The sequence below is a fragment of the Candoia aspera genome, chromosome 15, assembly GCF_035149785.1.
Source record: "Candoia aspera isolate rCanAsp1 chromosome 15, rCanAsp1.hap2, whole genome shotgun sequence".
NCBI classification, from domain to species: Eukaryota; Metazoa; Chordata; class Lepidosauria; order Squamata; family Boidae; genus Candoia; species Candoia aspera.
Genome location: NC_086167.1, coordinates 13,332,335 through 13,351,939, shown reverse-complemented (window position 1 = coordinate 13,351,939; position 19,605 = coordinate 13,332,335). Strand labels below are relative to the sequence as shown.

At 43.7% G+C, this 19,605-nt stretch overlaps 1 protein-coding gene across 1 annotated transcript in view; it reads right to left on the bottom strand.

Moving 5' to 3' along the window:
* The window catches only part of LOC134505854 (transmembrane protein 132D-like), a 72,065-nt gene that overhangs the window by 9,468 nt on the left and 42,992 nt on the right, over positions 1-19,605 (bottom strand). Inside the window, exon 2 of the mRNA XM_063315791.1 lies at positions 18,569-19,460. Coding sequence (XP_063171861.1) covers positions 18,569-19,460 — 892 coding nt within the window. The remainder of the gene's footprint in view (positions 1-18,568; positions 19,461-19,605) is intronic.

The window sequence follows — 19,605 nt, the reverse complement described above, 5'->3', positions numbered from 1 at the left end:
TCAAGGAACGATGGGAGATCCAGCCGATCAGGAATCCCTTGCTTCGAAAGACAACCACACAAATCTTTCAGAGGGGGCTACTTGCCACCTTCTCCTCATTGTGAGACCCCAGAAGGTGGTCTCTATATAAACACAACTACCCTGTGAAATAGTCTAGGGAAGAAGGAAGATGACCTCAATGGAAATAGGCAGGAACTGTAACCCAAGCAAAGGGGGCTGAAATATAAAAAGGAAGAGGCAGTATGGCACAATCACTTGCAAGATGTTTTTATGATAGCCAGACTCAATAAAAACAGTTTTAGCCTTCCTGTGGAGTGGATTTCTTGGTCTGGTCTACCTTGTGGGGTTGACAGCTAGCCAAAATTGCAAAGCCCAGATTTGTTCTTCTGGGATGCTAACAGTTGATCATATCTCTCTAAATGTCCACCCAGGATTCAGTAGGATGAACTCAGTTTGCTGTTCTGGCTGGCAGTTCTGGGGTTCGTAATCCTGACGTATCAGAGGTGGAACACAGAGACTCAGCCATGTCCTTGTAGTTTTTCTGGCAGCAATATGGAAGCAGTTCATTGTTGTCTTCTTCTGGGATGGTTTCTCAGCTTCTTAGTCTAATCTGCAGCCTGGGAATTCCTGGGAGCCATCCAAGAACTAACCAGCTCTAGCCCTGCTTAGCTTCAGAGCATGGAGAACACCATCCAGAACCTATCACCGGCTGGACTGAATCTGAAATTTTCTACACTGTCTCCACTGTTCTCCTTTCAGGGCACTTTTTTTTCCCTCCACACTAACAAACAACAAAAGTAACAAATAAATGTTTCTTGGAACCTGCCCATTTTTCTTTTAAGTGCACTTCTGACGCATTATCTCATTTAGTGCCAAATAGCTTGCCTAACCCTCAGTGTGTGGAAAGTGCTTCAAGACAATCAATGTGTCTGGTTTGTTGTTTAAAAAAAAAAGGGAAAGGAAACAAAACGAACTACAAAGTCTCCATCTTTTCAAACACTTCAAAGATAGTGCCATATTCTACTCCAATTGCCGGGCAATTCCTCCTCGGTGTATAATCCACGTCTGGTGCAAAAATAGTTATTTAGCAACATTTCAGGGCTACTACAATGTTCACTAAACCTCCCCCCCCCCCATAGCCACCTGGCTATGTTATAAGAATTTCGCACCCATTCAGCGATATAAACGCTTCCTCGGAGAATACAATGGAGTTAGGTTCAGCAAAGCGGTGGAGCTTATCTGAGGAGGACAATGCTTTTAATGACAGCCATCAAACAGATCTCCCCCAGTTCACAAAAGACTGGGCAGGATTGTTATTACATTATTATTAGCTTGAAAGCTTGCAGAGGGAAAGAATAAGAAGCATCTGACCCCGGGCGTTTCATTGCAACTAACTCCGTGGATACATTCACAACGGCACAGAAGGAAATTGCCTGTCTGGATAGTGTTTTCAAACTTCTGAAACTGTGGACAGTGTGGGATTTTTTTTCAAAATGTAAATTGAAGGCTTTATTCATGCTCCTTCTAATATTGATATTAATGATACACACACACACACACACACACATACACACCTGGTCACCCAAATAGGCAGGCACACTCTGTTAGGGATCCTCTCCCCCTTTACCTTCACCACCTTTTCTTCGGCTGAGCCAAGAACGTCCAGTTTGATGAAAATCTGTCTCTGGCAGATTTTCATCAGATCTAGCTTGATAATCCAAATGCTGCACCACCACTGGAATATAGGAACTGCTTCACAGCAACTCAAATCATTGAGCTCAGAACAGTCAAAACCAGTTGACCAAGGAAATGAAAGCAGAACCTTCTCCATGGAAAATGGATGGTTTGTCAATGAGATTCAGGTTCTCCACAGCTCGAATTGAGAGCAACTTGTTTGTTTGTTTGTTTGTTTGTTTGTCGAATTGTATTACCACCCATCTGCCCGCCCAGAAACAAAATTTAAAATTCAATATCAATACCAATACAATAATAAATAGATAATAAAAATATAACAAAATATAATAAAATCCAGATGTGCTAAAATTTGTGTTTCAGTCCGTGAGTATCAAAGATCATGCTAGGGTGCTAGCCATCCCCATGAATGGCTGTTCCCCATCCTGCTCCAGGCATGATGGCAAAACCAGGTTTTTAGCTCTTTGCAGAAGTCCAGGAGCGAGGGGGCTTGTCTCACCTCTGCGGGAAGGATGTTCCAGAGGGCAAGAGCTACTGCAGAGCTCTAATCCAGCCCCCCTCTTCCAAAAAACCCTCAAAACATAAAACATCCAATGCTTTTCTTGGCCATGTTCTTGTTCTTTTGAAGAACATCTTCATGGCAACATCAAAAGATAGAGGATGTCCAATGCTGTGCCCCCAAATGGGTGTTTCCAAGTGAGAGGCTGGGCTGACTCACTTCAGCTGAAATCCACCATCCCCATTTTCATTCCAGTTCCCTTGTTCAAAAAAGTCACCCCAAAGACAGGGTTTTTTTCATCCAAATCAACCAAATCAGTCAATCAGTAAGTAAAATGGTTAATTCAAGTTTGGAAACATTTGCCACATTGCTAATCAACGTCTGTGGGAACCACATTCCCTTCATTCTCTTCCCAAGGAATGACATTGTTAATAAGCCGCTGGAACAGAGATCCAATGCCTGAAAACAGGGTGTGCCTCTCCTGCAAGAAGGCAGAATGGGGCAGCTCTCACTTGATTCAACAATTCAATTCCACTTTCCAATCTGGAAAGTCAACTGGATTTAGCTATTTGATTGCACTGGCTTCAAACCACATCTCTGGATCAAAGCTTTGCATAGTCGTAATACGAATAACTTGGTGTGCCTCAGATATTCTATACCTTGACTTTGGATGGGTGTTAATAGGGTATCATCTGCAGGTGTGCATCCCTTATATTCCCAGCCCCAACACACAATGATTGCATCATTCCCCCCACACCCCATGGAAGAAAAAATTGCTATTCATTCCATACAAGAAAATACAGCAAAGTTATCATTAATGTCCTCCTCCCCAAAGCCACAAATGTCCAACTCATTTCTCTAAATGAAATATTAAAGTGTACTTTAATCCACATCCCTCCAATCATCTTTAAGTTCTTTATCCAGCCACCAAGCCTACAATCACCGATCCCACGGGGCTCCTGCATGAGTGATTATGCCTTAAGATAAATGCTAGAAGCTCTTTTAAAGTCATGGTATTTTATGAAAGTAGAAGCAATCGGGCATCTGATTTTGCACTTTGAAATATGCAACTTAAAAAAAAAAAAGCTTTCACTCACTTTAAGACTGATTGAAGGGAGGGTGAAATTCCACCATGCAGACCCTCAATCCAGCCATAAGAACAAGTGTTCAGAAATGGGCTTTGGGGATGATCACATCGTCCTCAATTGCAATACTCTGATGCAATTTCCATCATAATTTTCCAAGCCCGATGTGGAAGTACCAGCCCAGTCAGCTGGGCAACAGATGCTACTTTTTTAGAAGGGTTGATGTGAGGGATTGGGGTGGAGGGAGTGTGCTGGGAAAGGAATACAAGGAAGAGCAGGCACAAACTTTTGAAAGGCAGACAAGTAGGCATTCAACAGCTTATCTCATAAACGACAACTCAGCCAGGTGGCCAGAAACCTGGGAAGAAACATTTCAAAGCTCTCAGAGAGATGCTGCCTTAAAGAATTCACCATATAAGAGCTGAGAAATTCACTGTCCGCTTTCCCAGAAGATACCTTTCTGAAGTCCAGCTAGTTGCTGTCCAGCTGCGCGGGCATGACGGGTGGGGAGAAAGGACCCGCCCCCTTGGTTTTTTGAATGATACGTCAGAGCCCATTCTCCATAAGTGGGTCGATCTTGAAGAAAAGGGTGGTCCAAGGTAGGGGGAAAGACATGGCTGACATTTGCAATTGCATTATCCAACTCTCCACTCTATTTTTACCCTGATGCAAATTTATTTGATCCCACTAGGTCCCTAGGACCCCCAGCCTGCTCTTCTTTGCATCATTCAGCCTGGGTCCCAATCGTTCCTCCAATTCTAGGGCCCAGCCGCCTTGAAGAAAAGAGATTTTTAATACATTTTGACAGTGCTTTTAGACGTTCTTGATCTTTCTTTCTAGAGTTCCCTGCCAAATGGTACTCCTTCTATTGCCAAGCTGTCAGCCTCTGAACGTTGCTAACAGCAGCTGCAATCGGCAACCTGTTCTGGCACAACCAGTTTGCAAGGAAACAATAATAATGATGGGGCGGGGGGAGAAGAGGAATCCAAAGCAACAGACTAGAGGTGGTGAGACATCATCTGTCTTGGCTTGGCATCGACTTTCACGCCAAGAAAAGAAAGAAAGAAAGAAAAGCTGGAGAATAAAACAAACAAAAACACAGAAAAGGCCTTGGACAGAATTTAAGTCTTTAAGACAGGGAATGAGACTGGGGGGAAGAAGAGAAATGAAGGCCCCACAGACAATGAGTAGAACGCACACTGATGGACATCTTTTCCCAGTACTTCCATTCCTTCTCTGATTCTCTGCCAGCCTCCTCCTTAGAAAAACAAGGGAGATGGGGCTGTGAACCTGCCAAGTTCTGTCATGGCCACTGGCCAGGCTTTCATTTCCACTGATCAAAGGGTGAACAAGCCCTCCAAAAGTTAAATCATTGTATCTCTTGCAAGTTCCGCATGTGGTCCTGTTGACCCAGCCTCCCATGGAGACACCAGGTAAAGGAAGAACCCCAATGGCTTGTTGTTACTGGTGAACTATTGATTGGTTGGAGAGAGAATCAGGAGGATTCTCTAAGAGGATCAGGAGAACAAATCCAAGCTTTGTCTTGTCCTAGCTTGCAATCCTAGCAGAGACATCTTGAATGTTGTCCAAAGAGTCCAGTTATTGGTTCTATAGGATTCTGGACAATCTGGGATGTTCCAACCCATTCTATCAATCCCCACCTGCTGAGGATATTTCTACTTTCATGAACACATGAATTTCTCAGCAGCTATTAAAGTCAGAAAAGACCAACTGTTACTCCTCTCTTCTGTAACATCTAGGCATATTGAGTGAGATATGCAACATGATTCTAAGGAAGCATAGATAGATTTAGGTATTGTCAAGATCTCCTAGGCTGATCCTTCTTTGGAGAGGAATCAGACCATCCCAAGCCAAAAGTTACTGCAAAAGAATTAAAGCTCTCAGAGAAGTCTCCAAATTCTTAGAAGAGTGGACTTCAGAAGATATTCTGAATAGATTCAGAAGGAGAAGACTTACTATCAGATGCAAACTCCATGCTCCAAAGATCACCACCCATACAGGGCACAAGGTCCAGCAATCCAGCCCAGGGTTCAAAAGAATAAACCTTCTTGGGAATTCAAGGGCTACTCAAGAGTTATTCCTCTTCATAAGAGGGTCTCCTGGAAACATTGAGAATCAACTGCACTTGAGCCTTCAGTGGGGTGCTATAAGGAAGAGGACCTTGATGGAGATATGCAAGCTCCATTGCCAAGGCAACAAAGTTAAACATTGTCTAAGTCCAGAATGTCAAGATAACATCTGGCAGCTGCTCAGACAAACACCTCCCTAATTCACAGAAGTATAAGGAGGAAGAGAAGGTGCAAAACAATTTCACTTGCAAGATTCTGTTGTCATAGCCAGTCTCATTAAAGTAGTTTTAGCCTTCCTGTGGAGTTGATTTCTTGGTCTGGTCTACCTAATGGGGCTGACAGGTTTCAGGCTACAGATCTGTCCCAGTTCAGGCTTGCTGGATCAACACCTGAAGTTCTACCAGTGAACTTGTTTCTATTCTGTTGTGTAAATTCTGACATATATTTTTACAAACATCAACATACTAGGCTATGCTTACTGCACTGATGCTTCTCAACCTGAACTACTTGATGTTTGATGATATCACTTCAGGAACTGGGCATCTTTGCTCTTACTTAACGTTGGCCCTTCTAACAATCCTTTCAATCGGACCAGGTGTGTCTCTGAACAAACCAGGGCTGGGGTAGAAAAGTAGGCTAGGTGGGCATCGAAGAAAGAGTCTAGAAAGGAGTATCTGGAAGACCAATGGCAGCATTTCCCTACAAATCCCACTGATGGGACCCCCAAGTGCCCATCCTTTTTAATCTGGCATCTCCTCTGCACCACTTCCCAGTCCGGAACTCTGACTGGAATGTATGGGAAGGAGCAAATAAACAGGCATCTGTTAGAACTGTCACTGAATCTAATTGGGCCCTGAAATATATTCGCTAATAGACTGCATCAAAGAAACAGTGATGGACGAGGGTCGCTGGGTCACTCATAAATAAGAGAGAGTTGTGATGGAAAATTGAACTGGTTATTGATTGCCTCCTCTCACAAGGATTTAGGAAAAGCTAATCTGCAATACCAGTCTTATACAAAATATACAACTCTCTCATGTGTGTGTGTGTGTGTGTGTGTGTGTGTATAACAACTTCTAAGAGAAAATTTCATTTGGTTACTGCTCACTTACAGAACCCCTCTGAAATATACTTAAATGCCACTTTGGGGAGATTTCAGTTTGAACAGCAAAGCAGATCAAAGCTGATCCTTAGCTGTCACTGTTCGGTTAAAGCTTAACCTTTACTACAAGTCCACCATGCTTGGAGCAGCGTTTGCAGAAAGGGGAGGTGAGGCAAGGGCAGATCCTAAGGACTGAATCAAGCTGCCGAGGCTGAGAAATATGGTCAGCCAAGGTCAGAATGCAGAGGATGATCAGCTTGGGCATGGGAGAGGCAGTAGGGCTTCAGAGCCCCATGAGAACCTTGCAGGGACGAAAGTTCAAGCATTCATGGGCAGGGGTCCAAACTTGTATGCCTGCTCATTGGTTTGCAGGGAGAAAGCCATAGGTTTGTGGCAGAGCGCTCCTGCATGCAAACATTTAGAAGCAAGATTCAACATCATAAGAGGGGATGAGGGAACAAAGCTACATTCACAGAGAATGGCTACCAATGGCCAATGTTGAGCTAAATGGACAGGATGGGTAGACAACTTTTTGATAGCTGGGGGTCACACTTAATACAGATGGCCCTTGCTTAATGAACACAATTGGGATCAGAACTTTGGTTGCTAAGTGAAGTGGTCACTAAGTGAATCCAAAATGATTTTGCAACCTTTTTTGCAGCATTAAGTGAACCACATGGTCATTAAGTGAATCACGCAGTTCCCCAATGATTTTGCTTGCCAGAAGCTGGCCAGGAAGGTCAAAAATGGCAATCACATGACCAAGGGATGTTGCGATGACTACAAATGCGAACTGGTTGCCAAGCACCCAAATCATGATCATGTGACTGCGGGGATGCGGCAATGGTCGTAAGCTTGAGGACCGGTTGTAAGTTGGTTTTTTCAGCATTGTCCTAAGTCCAAACTGTCACTAAACAAACACTAAACGAGGACTTAACTGTTGTTAAGTGAGGACTATGTGCATTTTCTAGAAGTCCAAATTTAAAAAAAAGAAAAAAATACGGCGATGATGCACAATGGGCAGGATTTCTCACACTATGTCTCATACATAGGCAGGGACATGATTTCTTTCCCTGGACTATTGAGATGGAATTTGGGGGTGTTTCTTTTCTTAAACAAAAGCAATGTTTGCAAGTCCATTTAAGAGCTGATACTACTTTCATATTTTGTTGGGCATTTCCTACCTGAAAGCAACATAAAACAGTGGTCAGTTTTCAGAAATTGTGGTTGGAAGCCACCCCAGATCTGGACATTTTAAAAAAAGAGAGGATGCTGGTGGCACAAATATCTCCATAAGCTCACTTTATCTCCTGAGGCACCAGGACATTTGTTTGCTTTTGGCTAGGTGTAATGCATACACCCAGCCATTGAGATTGGCAATCATGGTTTACAGCTTGGGTGACAAAGCAAGCCAAAAATATGTTTTTACCCTGGTGTCGCTATCTAACCTGCAACTTTAAAGCTGTAATTACAAGGTTCAAAGTATGTGTGTTTAACACACAGCCGTTAGATGATGGCAGTTATGTCCTTAGCTCCACTCTCCCCGCAGAGATTTCTGTTCTACTAATGGTGATACAAACAGCCTTGCTGTGGATGCCTAGAAAGCTTTATTGATCTTTGTAGAACACCTCCTTCCCAGTTACGATCCCTCGTTCTTGCCTTCAAGCATCTTAAAATTGTGGAAAGAGGGAAGGCATCTAATCACCTCCATATTTTTCCACCCAATCGGAAGTCAGAGGCTTATTTGCCCAGATATGCCTACTCCCCATTGAGCAGCCAATCTGAAAACCACTATCTGGTGCCAAATGCTAATGAATCCAGCTTATCTTGCCTTCTCCTGAAAGCTGGCATTCAGCTGAGCCAAGACTGTGGTTGCAGGAGCCTGGAGGGTTATTTAGAACACCTGAATTTATAGCCAGAAGCACAAACTATGATAGTGTGCTGTCTTCATCTTCGCAAGAAAACCATGGAGAGCACTAAAGGAACAATTTGTTCCATCATTTTGGTGCACAGAATGAAGCCTACTCTCCTCTTTTAGCTCCACCACTTCCTTGAGGAACTGTAGGCCCTAAATGAGCTGATTTCTATCCTGAAGTCTAGCACTTCTGACGTCTAGCACAAAACATCTTGCTGGAGGACCATCTCTCTCCAAAGCACTGCTCCCTTTGGGAAGACGGCTGGGCCCATGAGGGTAAGGATCAAGCAACTAACTTGTTGGCGCTATCCAAGGTCCTGAAAATAGAGCTTCGTTCTACCTGGCACTGGGCTACCTGAATCCTTCTCTGGCAGGGATGAACAATGGGTGCCCTTCTAGATGTCCAATTTCCATCATTCTTCTTTTGCATGCCCAATGGTGAGGAATGAGGGACGTTCAAAACACTGACATCTAGAGGAAGAGGTGTTACCCACAGGTCCTTTCTGTTAAATCAAGAAGTCTGCCTTCTTGCAAGGAGATGAGTTGTAGAGGCTAAAGTTCAGGCCACCAGTCCTTTCAGATCTCTGTGGATCTGTGCTGGCTGTCTTAGCTAACCCATCAGCTAATGAACTACCCAGAGAGGCACATCACGTAACTGCCTATTTTATTATGTAATGGCATACGAGCAAACGTGCCCTATTAAGGAGCACCATGAAATAATGTCTAAGGGTCTGTCACACTGTGTGAGGTCATTGTAAGCTGCTCGAACCAAAAGTCAATCTTTCCCCTAAGACTGAATCTCACAGAATTCTCATTAACAAGCTTTAACATTACCAGAAATCCAGCAAGTGAACCAAAGTATATCTGTGTACATTAGGGCAGGGTTTAATAGTATGTGGGAAAGACCTTGGGAGATGGGGAGAAGAGATGCTGCCTAGGGAACGGTCAGATAAGAGAGGGCAGAGCCCACAGCTGCACAATGGGTGGGGCAAGAGGCTCAGAAGGGACCGTCCCTAGTTTCTTGGGCTGTAAAGGAGATGGGGTGGGGGGGACAGTTGTACTTTCAGACTTGTAAGATTCTGTTAATGGAGCGTTACAATGAATAGAATAGAATAGAATAGAATAGAATAGAATAGAATAGAATAGAATAGAATAGAATAGAATAGAATAGAATAGAATAGAATACTTTATTGGCCAAGTAAGATTAGACATACAAGGAATTTGACTTTGGTGCAGGAGCTCTCAATATATTTATATATTGATTAAATATATTTAAATATATTTAAAGTAGAATTAGCAGATCTGGTTGTGTTTCCTGTTTGGTCTACCTGGTAAGGCTGACACAGGGCCTTTGAACCATTTTTCTTACAGCCTTTTGGATTAACAGTGAGAAAGATAGTCATTTCCAATGTAATGGTGAGGAATCTGGAGGTTGCGGGTGGTCTGCAGCTGTGGGCTGTTTTGGTTACACTCACTTGAATCCTTATCAGTCTGGGAACCAAGCGTTACACTGTCCACTAGAGTGCTCATTTTGGGACAGCTTCTTCAAATTTTGCAAACTATCGCCCAGTGGTGTTGCACACACACAAACACTCTTCTGTAATAATGCAGCTGAAAAGCAAAATTCTTATAATGAATGAGTCCTGCATTGTAGTTAATGTAATTGCTGATCACAGAGATGGCCATCATCAACTGAAAAACTCTAGGCAGACCCTGCCAGGAACATCTGGCAGGGTACAAAAATTAGATGAGTTGATGAGAAACCCCACTGTAATTAGTTCTAAATATGATGAGGGGCTGCATTGGTCTGGAACAATGTGTTCAAGAAAGCCCCATTGGCAAGTGTTACAGTCTGGTCTGATATTTGGGGCAAAGAGACAGGAAGGTTGGCATGAGATGCGTGGATGGCAAAAGAATCCCACAGATTTATATTACTTTCGCTGAACATGCAAATCACACAGCAACAATTCCATGGTTTATTCTGGGATTTTGGGGTGGGGGAACCACTGCATTTGATGTTGTTGTTACTGCATGGTGCAAATCAGCAACTGCTCCTCAAAAGCAATTTTTATGCATTTAGACATGTTTGTATTTTCTTGTGCCAATCTGTGGGATGTTCATTGGCTATGGTTTTCTATGGTCCAAAGAACAAGGTTTTGGGGAAGTCAGAAAAGTGAAAATAAAGCACATTTTCTAAAGAACCATCCTACTTACAGAAAAAGGCATGTTTCCCCTCTCTCTTCTTCCCTGACTGGTCTTGGTGCCAAAGACCCCACAATGACTGGAGGAAACACCATTTTCCTGAGCTTGAGTGTGATTTCCCCTTCTCTAGATCTCCTAGAAATGGTGCCACTCTGCACGTAGCATTTTAGCAGTCACCAAATTGGATGTATCAACGTCCACTTGTGCTTGGTGGTAAAAAAAAGACTACTGCAGTTTGCTCTGAATGGGGCTATCCTTGAAGAGGGTCCTGCAAATTCAATCAAGACTGGTCATCACTGTTTCCCAAGCACAAGTCCAGATGTTGGTTTTAAGCTTTAAAGCTTTAACTAACGTACATCCTGTAATGATATGTGAGAAAGACTTTGGAAAACTGAGTGAAGAGACACTGCCTAGGGAATGGTCAGATAAGAGAGGGCATAGCCCACAGCTGCACAATGGGTGGAGCAAGAGGCTCAGGAGGGACCCCCCTCCTAGTTTCCTGGGCTGTAAAAGAGATGGGGGTGGGTGGGGAGAATTTTACTTTCATACTTGCAAGATTGATGTCGGCCTCGCAAGGTGAACCAGATAGGAATCACAACCAGAAGAGCTAATTCTACTTTACTGTAAACTACATTTACAGAAACTTGCAAGTCTGAAAGTACAGTTCTCCCCCCTCTCCTTTACAGCCCAAGAAACTAGGGAGGGTCTCTTTTGAACCTCTTGCCCCACCCACTATCCAGCTGTGGGCTGTGTTGTCTCTTATCTGACTGCTCCCTAGGCAGCCTCTCTTGGCCCTGTCTCCCAAGGTCTTTCCCACACACCATTACATCACCCTCCCCTTCAGATTCATCCCCCCATCTACTTTACCGCCCGAGAAACTAGGGAGGGTCCCTTCTGACCTTTTGCCCTGCCCACTATCTAGCTGTGGGCTAGGCTGTCTCTGATCTGTCTCTTCCCTTGGTAGTGTCTCTTCACCCAGCCTCCCAAGGTCTTTCTCACATTCCATTACAGCTCCTGAATCTCAGATTTTCAAAAGTGGCTTTTTAAAAGATACTCTCACTTTCAGAGGACCATCTATGGGGCAAGCAGGAGAATGATTTCTGCAGGTCCCCCAAATCATACAATACTCTCCTTTGCTATTTCCATCTTGCTCCCTTTCCCCCCCACTTTCAGGAAAGCAGTTAAGATCTTCCTTATCAGCCAGAAGTTTTGAACTGAATTAATAAGAATTCTTCCCACCTACCCCCTCCCATTATTTCTCTTTTATTTTTTTTACCATCAGTTCGCCTGGGTGCTCCTTGGGTAAATGGGGAGGTAGGGATGGGAATAATACGTTAAAAAATAAACAGAATCAGGCAAGAAATGCTCAAACCTTGCTGACTTCAAAAATATAAGGAAGTTAGAGATGCAAATGAACAGAAAATATGCTTTTCCCACATGAGCTTCTAGCTAAGTTAAGCCAGGCAACGAAACTGCAACCATCTAATTCGGGAACCAGGGAAACACTGCCTAAAAGCCAAAAGTGGATGAGTAATAAATCCAATCAAACAATGTCCAGACAAACTCAGTCATACTTCACTAACTTCAGAGCTGCTGAGCACACATCTACAGCTACAGTTCAGAACCCTGGATTAACTCTTCATGTGCCACCAACCTCCAAACTGTATTGAAACTTTTGTAATTAGAGAAGTTTGCCTAAAATTAAGTTACGGCTGCTGTATAGGTAACGGTAAAGGTAAAGGTTTCCCTTGACATGAAGTCCAGTCGTGTCCGACTCTAGGGGGCGGTGCTCATCTCCGTTTCAAAGCCGAAGAGCCGGCGTTTGTCCGTAGACACTTCCGTGGTCATGTGGCCGGCATGACTAAACGGAACGCCGTTACCTGCCCGCCGAAGCGGTACCTATTCATCGACTCACATTTGCATGTTTTCGAATGGCTAGGTTGGCAGGAGCTGGGACTAGCAACGGGAGCTCACCCTGTCATGCAGATTCGAACCGCCGACCTTCCAATCGACAAGCTTAGCAGCTCAGCGGTTTAACCCGCAGCACCACCGCATCCCTTCGGCTGCTGTATAACAGATTGCAATTTCTCTTTCAAGTTAGATGTCTTCTGGAGTAGGATTGAGGAGACCTGGGGCCAAACCTTCACTCATCCATGGATTGGTTGACCTGGGAACACATACTCACTCCTTTCACCCCATTCTATCTTGCAGGGTCTAAACAGAGAAGAATCATGCACTGTGCCTTGAGATCATTGAAAAAAAAATGGGATATGTACAACAACAATAATTTAAAAAAATGTTATTGCCTAGCAGCACATCAAGTGAGCTCACTTTTATTTGCCCTGCTAAGGCTATACCATTGTTCTCTAATTTTATATAAAATAATAGGCTTATCAGGCAAGTCATCTTCATCCCTCCCTGCCAAAAAAAGAAAGCTCCCCAAAATCTTATATTTGAGGCCATAATCCATGCTGTATATCAACTAGGAATGTAACACAACCTAATCTACATGCAACCTGCCATCTTTCAGACAGCCTGAAACTACAAAACCCAGAATGCCCCAAGCTGATGGAAGCTAGATCCATCTATCTACACCAGATCCACAAAAATCAAACAGGTCTCTGTAACCTGTAGGATGAAGGAACCAACCTAAGAAGAGAAACAAGAACCTTGATAGTGCACCTTCAAAGAATCTCAGTTAGCTTGCCATCTGTGCCCAGACCTGCTAAACACGGCAGCTGGGTTTTCAAATTTGGGCCCCCCAAATTAACCCAAAGCTAAGCAGTTTTGACTCACTCGTTGCTCACTCAGCATGCTCTCTTTCCTTCCGCGCTGGTGCTCTCCCATGCCATCCCAAGTGCTCAACTGCACTAGGAACTCGTTAGCATGCATTGAGCAGATCTTTAATTCAGGGCCCTGGATTTATGGTGGGGGAATTTTCTTCCCACCCACTCTCTTCACCTCCCACTTAATTCCATTGCCGAAGCTAAATTGCTCTCATTTAACTGCGATTACAAAGGCGGGGGCTGATGGAAGAGGTTAATCAAAGTGTGGGGACAACCATTTGTAAATATTAAGCCACTCTTTCGGGCTCTCCTTAAAACAAGCTTAATAAACTCCCCAGCATTTACATAGGAGTAGGAGGAGAAAGAGAAGGCGGGAATCTCTCTTAGAACTTGAGCTGGAGAGAAACAGGGACCAAAATTAAATAATTTTAATATCAGCATAGCAAGATTGGAATGATTATTTTTAAATCATTACCAACACATCTCCCAATCCAAGCCCACTTCCTTCAATGCATTCTTTGCTCCATTTCTCCAGATCATTGCTCATTTCAATGCAGTTCATATCCTGTGGTACAGGAACACACATAGAGTATCTATAGATTCCTTCCTTCCTTCCTTCCTTCCTTCCTTCCTTCCTTCCTTCCTTCCTTCCTTCCTTCCTTCCTCCCTCCCTCCCTCCCTCCCTCCCTCCCTCCCTCCCTCCCTCCCTCCCTCCCTCCCTCCCTCCCTTCCTTCCTTCCTTCCTTCCTTCCTTCCTTCCTTCCTTCCTTCCTTCCTTCCTTCCTTGAGCACCAGACATTTCTCCTATACCTCCCCCCTACTTATTCATCAGTCTGATGAGAGAAGATCTGCTGTTGGAACTTACTTCCAAGGAAAGCAGCTCCCTCAGCAAATCCTCATGGATGGGGTAGGAGGGTCTTGATCTGCTGGCTATATTTTGCTAACTATAGTTTTATCTATCGACAGCTATGCATTTGCTAACCATCTTTTTAGACCACTGTTTCTCAACCTTGGCACCTTTAAGATGGGTGGACTTCAACTCCCAGAAATCTGGGTGTTGAAGTCCACCCATTTTAAAGTTGCCAAGGCTGAGAAACACTGTTTTAGACCATCCCCTTGCACCAAAGACTCATGGAGGCCCACAATTAATATAAAACACAAGATGACAATAAATTAGGAAATCAGCAAAACCCCAACTTCAACAGAACCATTCCATCTCCTATAAATAGGTGTCCAATCACAGGGAGAGGTGGATAATGGGTGTAACATCCAGTTAGGGTTCAGATTAAGGTCCTTGTACCACACCTTTTCAAAGACCCTCACCACTTTCCAACAAGACAGTCAACTCAAAGAACCTAAAGAAATGTTAAGTCAAGTTGGAAGCTTCCAGATAGGGTAGGAGAAGGTATGTTTCTTTTCTGCAGGGAGAGAGAAAACATCCGAGAAAGGTCATGGGTGATTATTCCTTCCGCTTCACATTCAATTCCTTATTTCTTTAGGTGGAAACGGGAGGAACCAAGCTCCCCAGTGTTGCAGGAGGGTCCTGCTGGCCTCCATCCTGGTTTTGCAGTTAGGTGCTCCCCAACTCAATGTGCTTTCTCTGTCTGTTTTTTCCCAGATGTTCCTTTTTTTTTTAAAGCAGTCAGTGAGGAATTTAAGTACATCACAGTGACATCTCCCTCTATTAGGTGAAAGTGTGATGGATGACTGAAACAGCACCTGCAAACAAGGTTCCTTGCAACTTGTCATTGGCAATCACTTTTGCCATCTGTCTTCTATTTATCCAACCACAGGCCTGACAGCTTTCTCTCATATTGTTTCATTTTCTTATCACCGCAAGCCCCCTAATGTTTTCTCTATGGACGGCCCAAAAAGTATTGGAGTGCCAAAGTGGATGAGATCAGGGGAGAGAGAAGTCATACACCATTCAAAATTGCTTCTAAAAAGATGAGTTCCCATTGCCCGTACATGCACAAGGACCCCCCCCACACCAAAATCCAGCATTTAAACCTGATTCCCCACCCCCACCCCCGCTTCTACTTTAATAGAAACTTTATTGGGAAAAGTTCAGCTCTTCCTCCTTTCCTTTCCTCACATTCCTGAGGCTCTCCAGTTTACAAAAAGGAACAATCCTGCCGCAGCAAAAAGAAAACTCATTTAGGCAATGGGATGGTTAAAAAAACCCAAAGAATTCCTATGCTGTATTGTACTTTACAGATAAGGGAAAAAAATAACACTGCAGCATTCAGATCATCTCTTGTGCTTAGTTTTTGCTTGCTTCTGAATATAGAGAGATGCTCCCACCCTTCTACCTTTTGATTTTAAAGGAAGAACCAGCAGGTTGAACAAGCAAAGAAATAATACAACAACATCAAAAGCAAAGCTTAGATCTATTTCTGGGTGGGAGAGGGGGCTGTCTGAGCAAGACACTGGAGAAATGTTAGCACAGGCCAGTTGAAGGATGGATGCATCAAAGCACAGGTCAAGTTCCAGATTTGACGTACAACTCTGGGGTAGATGGACCCACAGTCTAACTCTGGAGAGACATGGAGGGACAACAAGACAGGGCTGGGGAGGCTCCCTTTAAAATCCAAGATTTCCAGTTCATCTGGGCCTGCACTGCCTTCTTTTTGTTCAAGTATCTTATTCTCCAACCAACCAACATGGCCAAACAAGGCTTCATTTCTCAGCTGTCCTTCTCATTATCTCAGAAAGCAAGGCAGGCCTCTTATTTTATTAAGTTAAACAGGGACAGCAATTAAATACCGGGTGAAAGAGCGATCTGTCAAAAACACCTTGGCACCTTGCCCACCATTTCCAGATTCTCCTCTAACGTCTGTTCTGATCACCTGCCAAGTTCTTGGGCTTGGCAATTATTTCATTGTATGACACTCTTTGATAGGACTTGTGGGAACTTGGGACTGGAAGAGTAATTGGAAGTAAACAACAGCAAAAAAATGGTATGCCTGAAACAGGAATTGGGGGAACAGATCTCAGCGTGGATTTTGCCGAGCATCCGAGACTGGGAAAGCTAGTTGCTTGAAGACCTTCATACGGACTTGCGAGAAATTGCAAAACTTCACCCCGTGCCATGGGGATACAGTTTTATGAAAATAGCCTTCAAATAGCTGCTTTTGCTAGAGCTTGGTGCAAGAAAGAGGCTTCAGATGAATTGTGTATAAAACCATTACAATCTATAATAGTGTTTCCCAAACTTCAGGTTTAAAAAAATATATAATAATTAATAACGATTCATTCAATTTATATGCTGCCTGACTTCCATCACCAAGCAAGGCTTAGAATATGATGCAGCTTTTAATTTTGCTGCTTCTGGCATTCAAGTTTTGATTTCTTTATTTTTTTTAACGCAGAAAATATATACTACGGAGAGACATACACCCATTTTTGCATTCTTATCACGTTGAATTTATTGTTTTTGTTTTTGGCATTTGTTTATGCTCTCTCTTCATTGCTGTTTTCTCATCTCATTCAGTAATTTTCATTGTTTATTGTTAATAAATCAGAGGGAATGGGGCTATTTTGTTGGGGTATTGTTGGATGTGGTTCTCTAATAGCAACTTTTTGATGAGTGGGATTGGTTCCATGCCCAGCTTTGTATTTCGGTATTATTCAATTACGTCTTTCGGAACATGGACACCCTGTCTTTCGGCACTAAAACAGTAGGATGGCTTCTGCTATTTAAATGCAAGATGTTATTGTGTTATTTAGAAAGTTATCCCAAAGTTCCTGGGACAGCAATGGAGATCTGTGGCTTTTCTTCTCCAAGGTCAAAAGACAGGATGGCGACCTTGGAGAAGAAACAAACAGTGAGATCTCCATTTCTCTTTCCTATTTGCCTCTGAGGTATGGTCTTTCTAAGGGCAACAAATTCATTTTAGAAATGTGAATAGAAAAATACTTCCCTCCACCACCATGGAGCCATTACTACCAGTTGCTTGGTAGGCAACAGCATAAAAGTTTGTCCACTGGTCTCTTTTTAAAGACTCAATTTGTGTTCTGATGCAACAACTACCATCCATGGAGCTGTCCACGGTCCTACTTGAAACCTTATTGCTTGCCAATCAGACCCAGAAGTTTTATCTTTCAGGACTTCACCTTGCTTAGCTGTGCCCTTAGAACCAGAATCAACTATTAAAAGTCAAGCATTTGGCATCTACTCATCCTAGACAAACAAAATCCAGTAGGTTTTATCTTCCTTCCTTCCCATTTTTCAGAAAAGATTCCTCAACCTGAACAAATCTCAAGGGGGCAAGCTCGACGTGCTTTCCAAAGGTAGCTCTAACACGGCACCATCTGCACCAGGCAGTAAAAATTAACCACTATTGCTGCTATATAAAGAGGCCTGTCTGTGCTTTGAATTAAAGAATGCCACCCTTGGCTCTTAAACACGGAGACTGCAGAAGGAAAATTGAACACCTGTGGTACTCTCTAAGAATTAGAGGCATAAAAATTATAGATGAGCCAACTCAGTGAGAAAGCTCACCTTGCAGAGGTGCATTGCTCCATCCTGACACAGCAAAGCACTGAGCAGGGATGCACTGTAGCCAGTCCAGTTTAATTTGTCACTCCTATTATGATAGTAGCTTTGCCTACATGCTACATACGTGCATAAATCACTCTTAGTGGAGTGGAGTGCTCTGCCCTAAAAAGAGAATCAGGGCAATGCTTCAAGTCACACTTTCCCTCTGAAGCCCTGACAGTGCCTCTTAAAGATCTGCGTCCTTCTAGTGGAAAACCTAAGCAGCACCATCACCTAGCCCCCCACTCCCGCCCAAAAGCTTAAATTAGATCACTGAAACCAAATCTGAAATCTCCTGTCTACAAAACCCAGATCCTAACAGCAAGTTATGAACTTTGTCCTCAATATATACCAGCTCAAAAAACTAAGATACCAGATTGCCCATCTCATGCCAGGATCTAAATATTGCAAATTGACGATCCTGCCCAGTCCAAATCTAAACCCAATGGGATGGTGGCCATTGTGTTCTATATTCTGTTGCACACCAAGGGAGGTCAACATACTATCAGACTCGGCCAAATATACATTTTGCAAAACACATCCAGCCCAAATGGGTGCACACAAAATATTTTTAACATTTCCATAGGAGAAGACCTGAAATAAAAAAAAAAGGGGGGGGGCATATATCTGAATCTGAAATATGACATGTTGCTTTACCTCAATGTGAACTGGTCCTCGGTTGAGTTTTTAGCCATGGACACCACAACGGTCAATACTTCCCCTTGCTTCAGCGTCTTTGGTATATACTGAATGACCACATTACTATCCAGCCACAGTTCACTTGAGGGAGGGCTACCCCATGCCTGATAAAGAAAAACACTTCCTATCCTTTGCAAGGGTGGCCCTGATTCATCAACGTCGTTGCGTGCAGGCCTGATTCCATTGTTCTTTCTCAAGTCCTCCTTCATACAATCCCCTTTCTGGTCCCCCGGTTGAATGGCGTAGTATAATTCCACTTGACTCCCTTCTGACTGATTCAGAAATTTCTTTCGGCCAGCCACCACAGTGGGTGGGTTAAACCAGCTGGGGAGAAGGTCCAACTCGGCCAGGCAAAATCCCAGGCTTCCCGCCAGCCTGCAGCTCGCGCGGACCTCCCTCGTCTCTCTGAAAGCAAAGACTCTCAAGCAAGGCAACTGCTCTGAAATGCTGTAATCATCCCAGTCTCTCCCAATGATGTAGAAGAGAACCTGGACTTTGGGCCTGCTTGGGTAAACCTTGCGGTTTAGGATGTATGCCTTCAGCTTCCAGTTGAAAGATATCCTGGGGGCAGTGGATCTGAAGGGGTTAGATGAAGACAGCAGGTCCTGGGGTACCACTTGCTCGACTGAAAAAGGCCCATAGGTTGCATTTAAGATGGGTGGCCTCCTCGCTTTATAGACTAGGAAGGACTCCACCCGGGACTGAAGGCTAGAGTTCCTCATGATATCTTGGTTGGCTTCTTTGAGGAAGAACGAGATGTCTGCATTGTGGATGTGGTAACTCACAGGCAGGTACGTTGGCAGTAAGGAGAATTTTTGGATGCTTTCCAGAATCCCCCGGCTTTCTGACACTACAAAAATGAAATGAGAGGTTAGACTCTAAACCTCAGAAGCTCTAAAACCAGGAGAAGCCCCCCCAGAACCCTCCAGGGAAGGGCTGTAGCTTGCTCATTAAACACCTCTTTGCTGGGTTCACAAAGCAGGATTAGCCAGGGT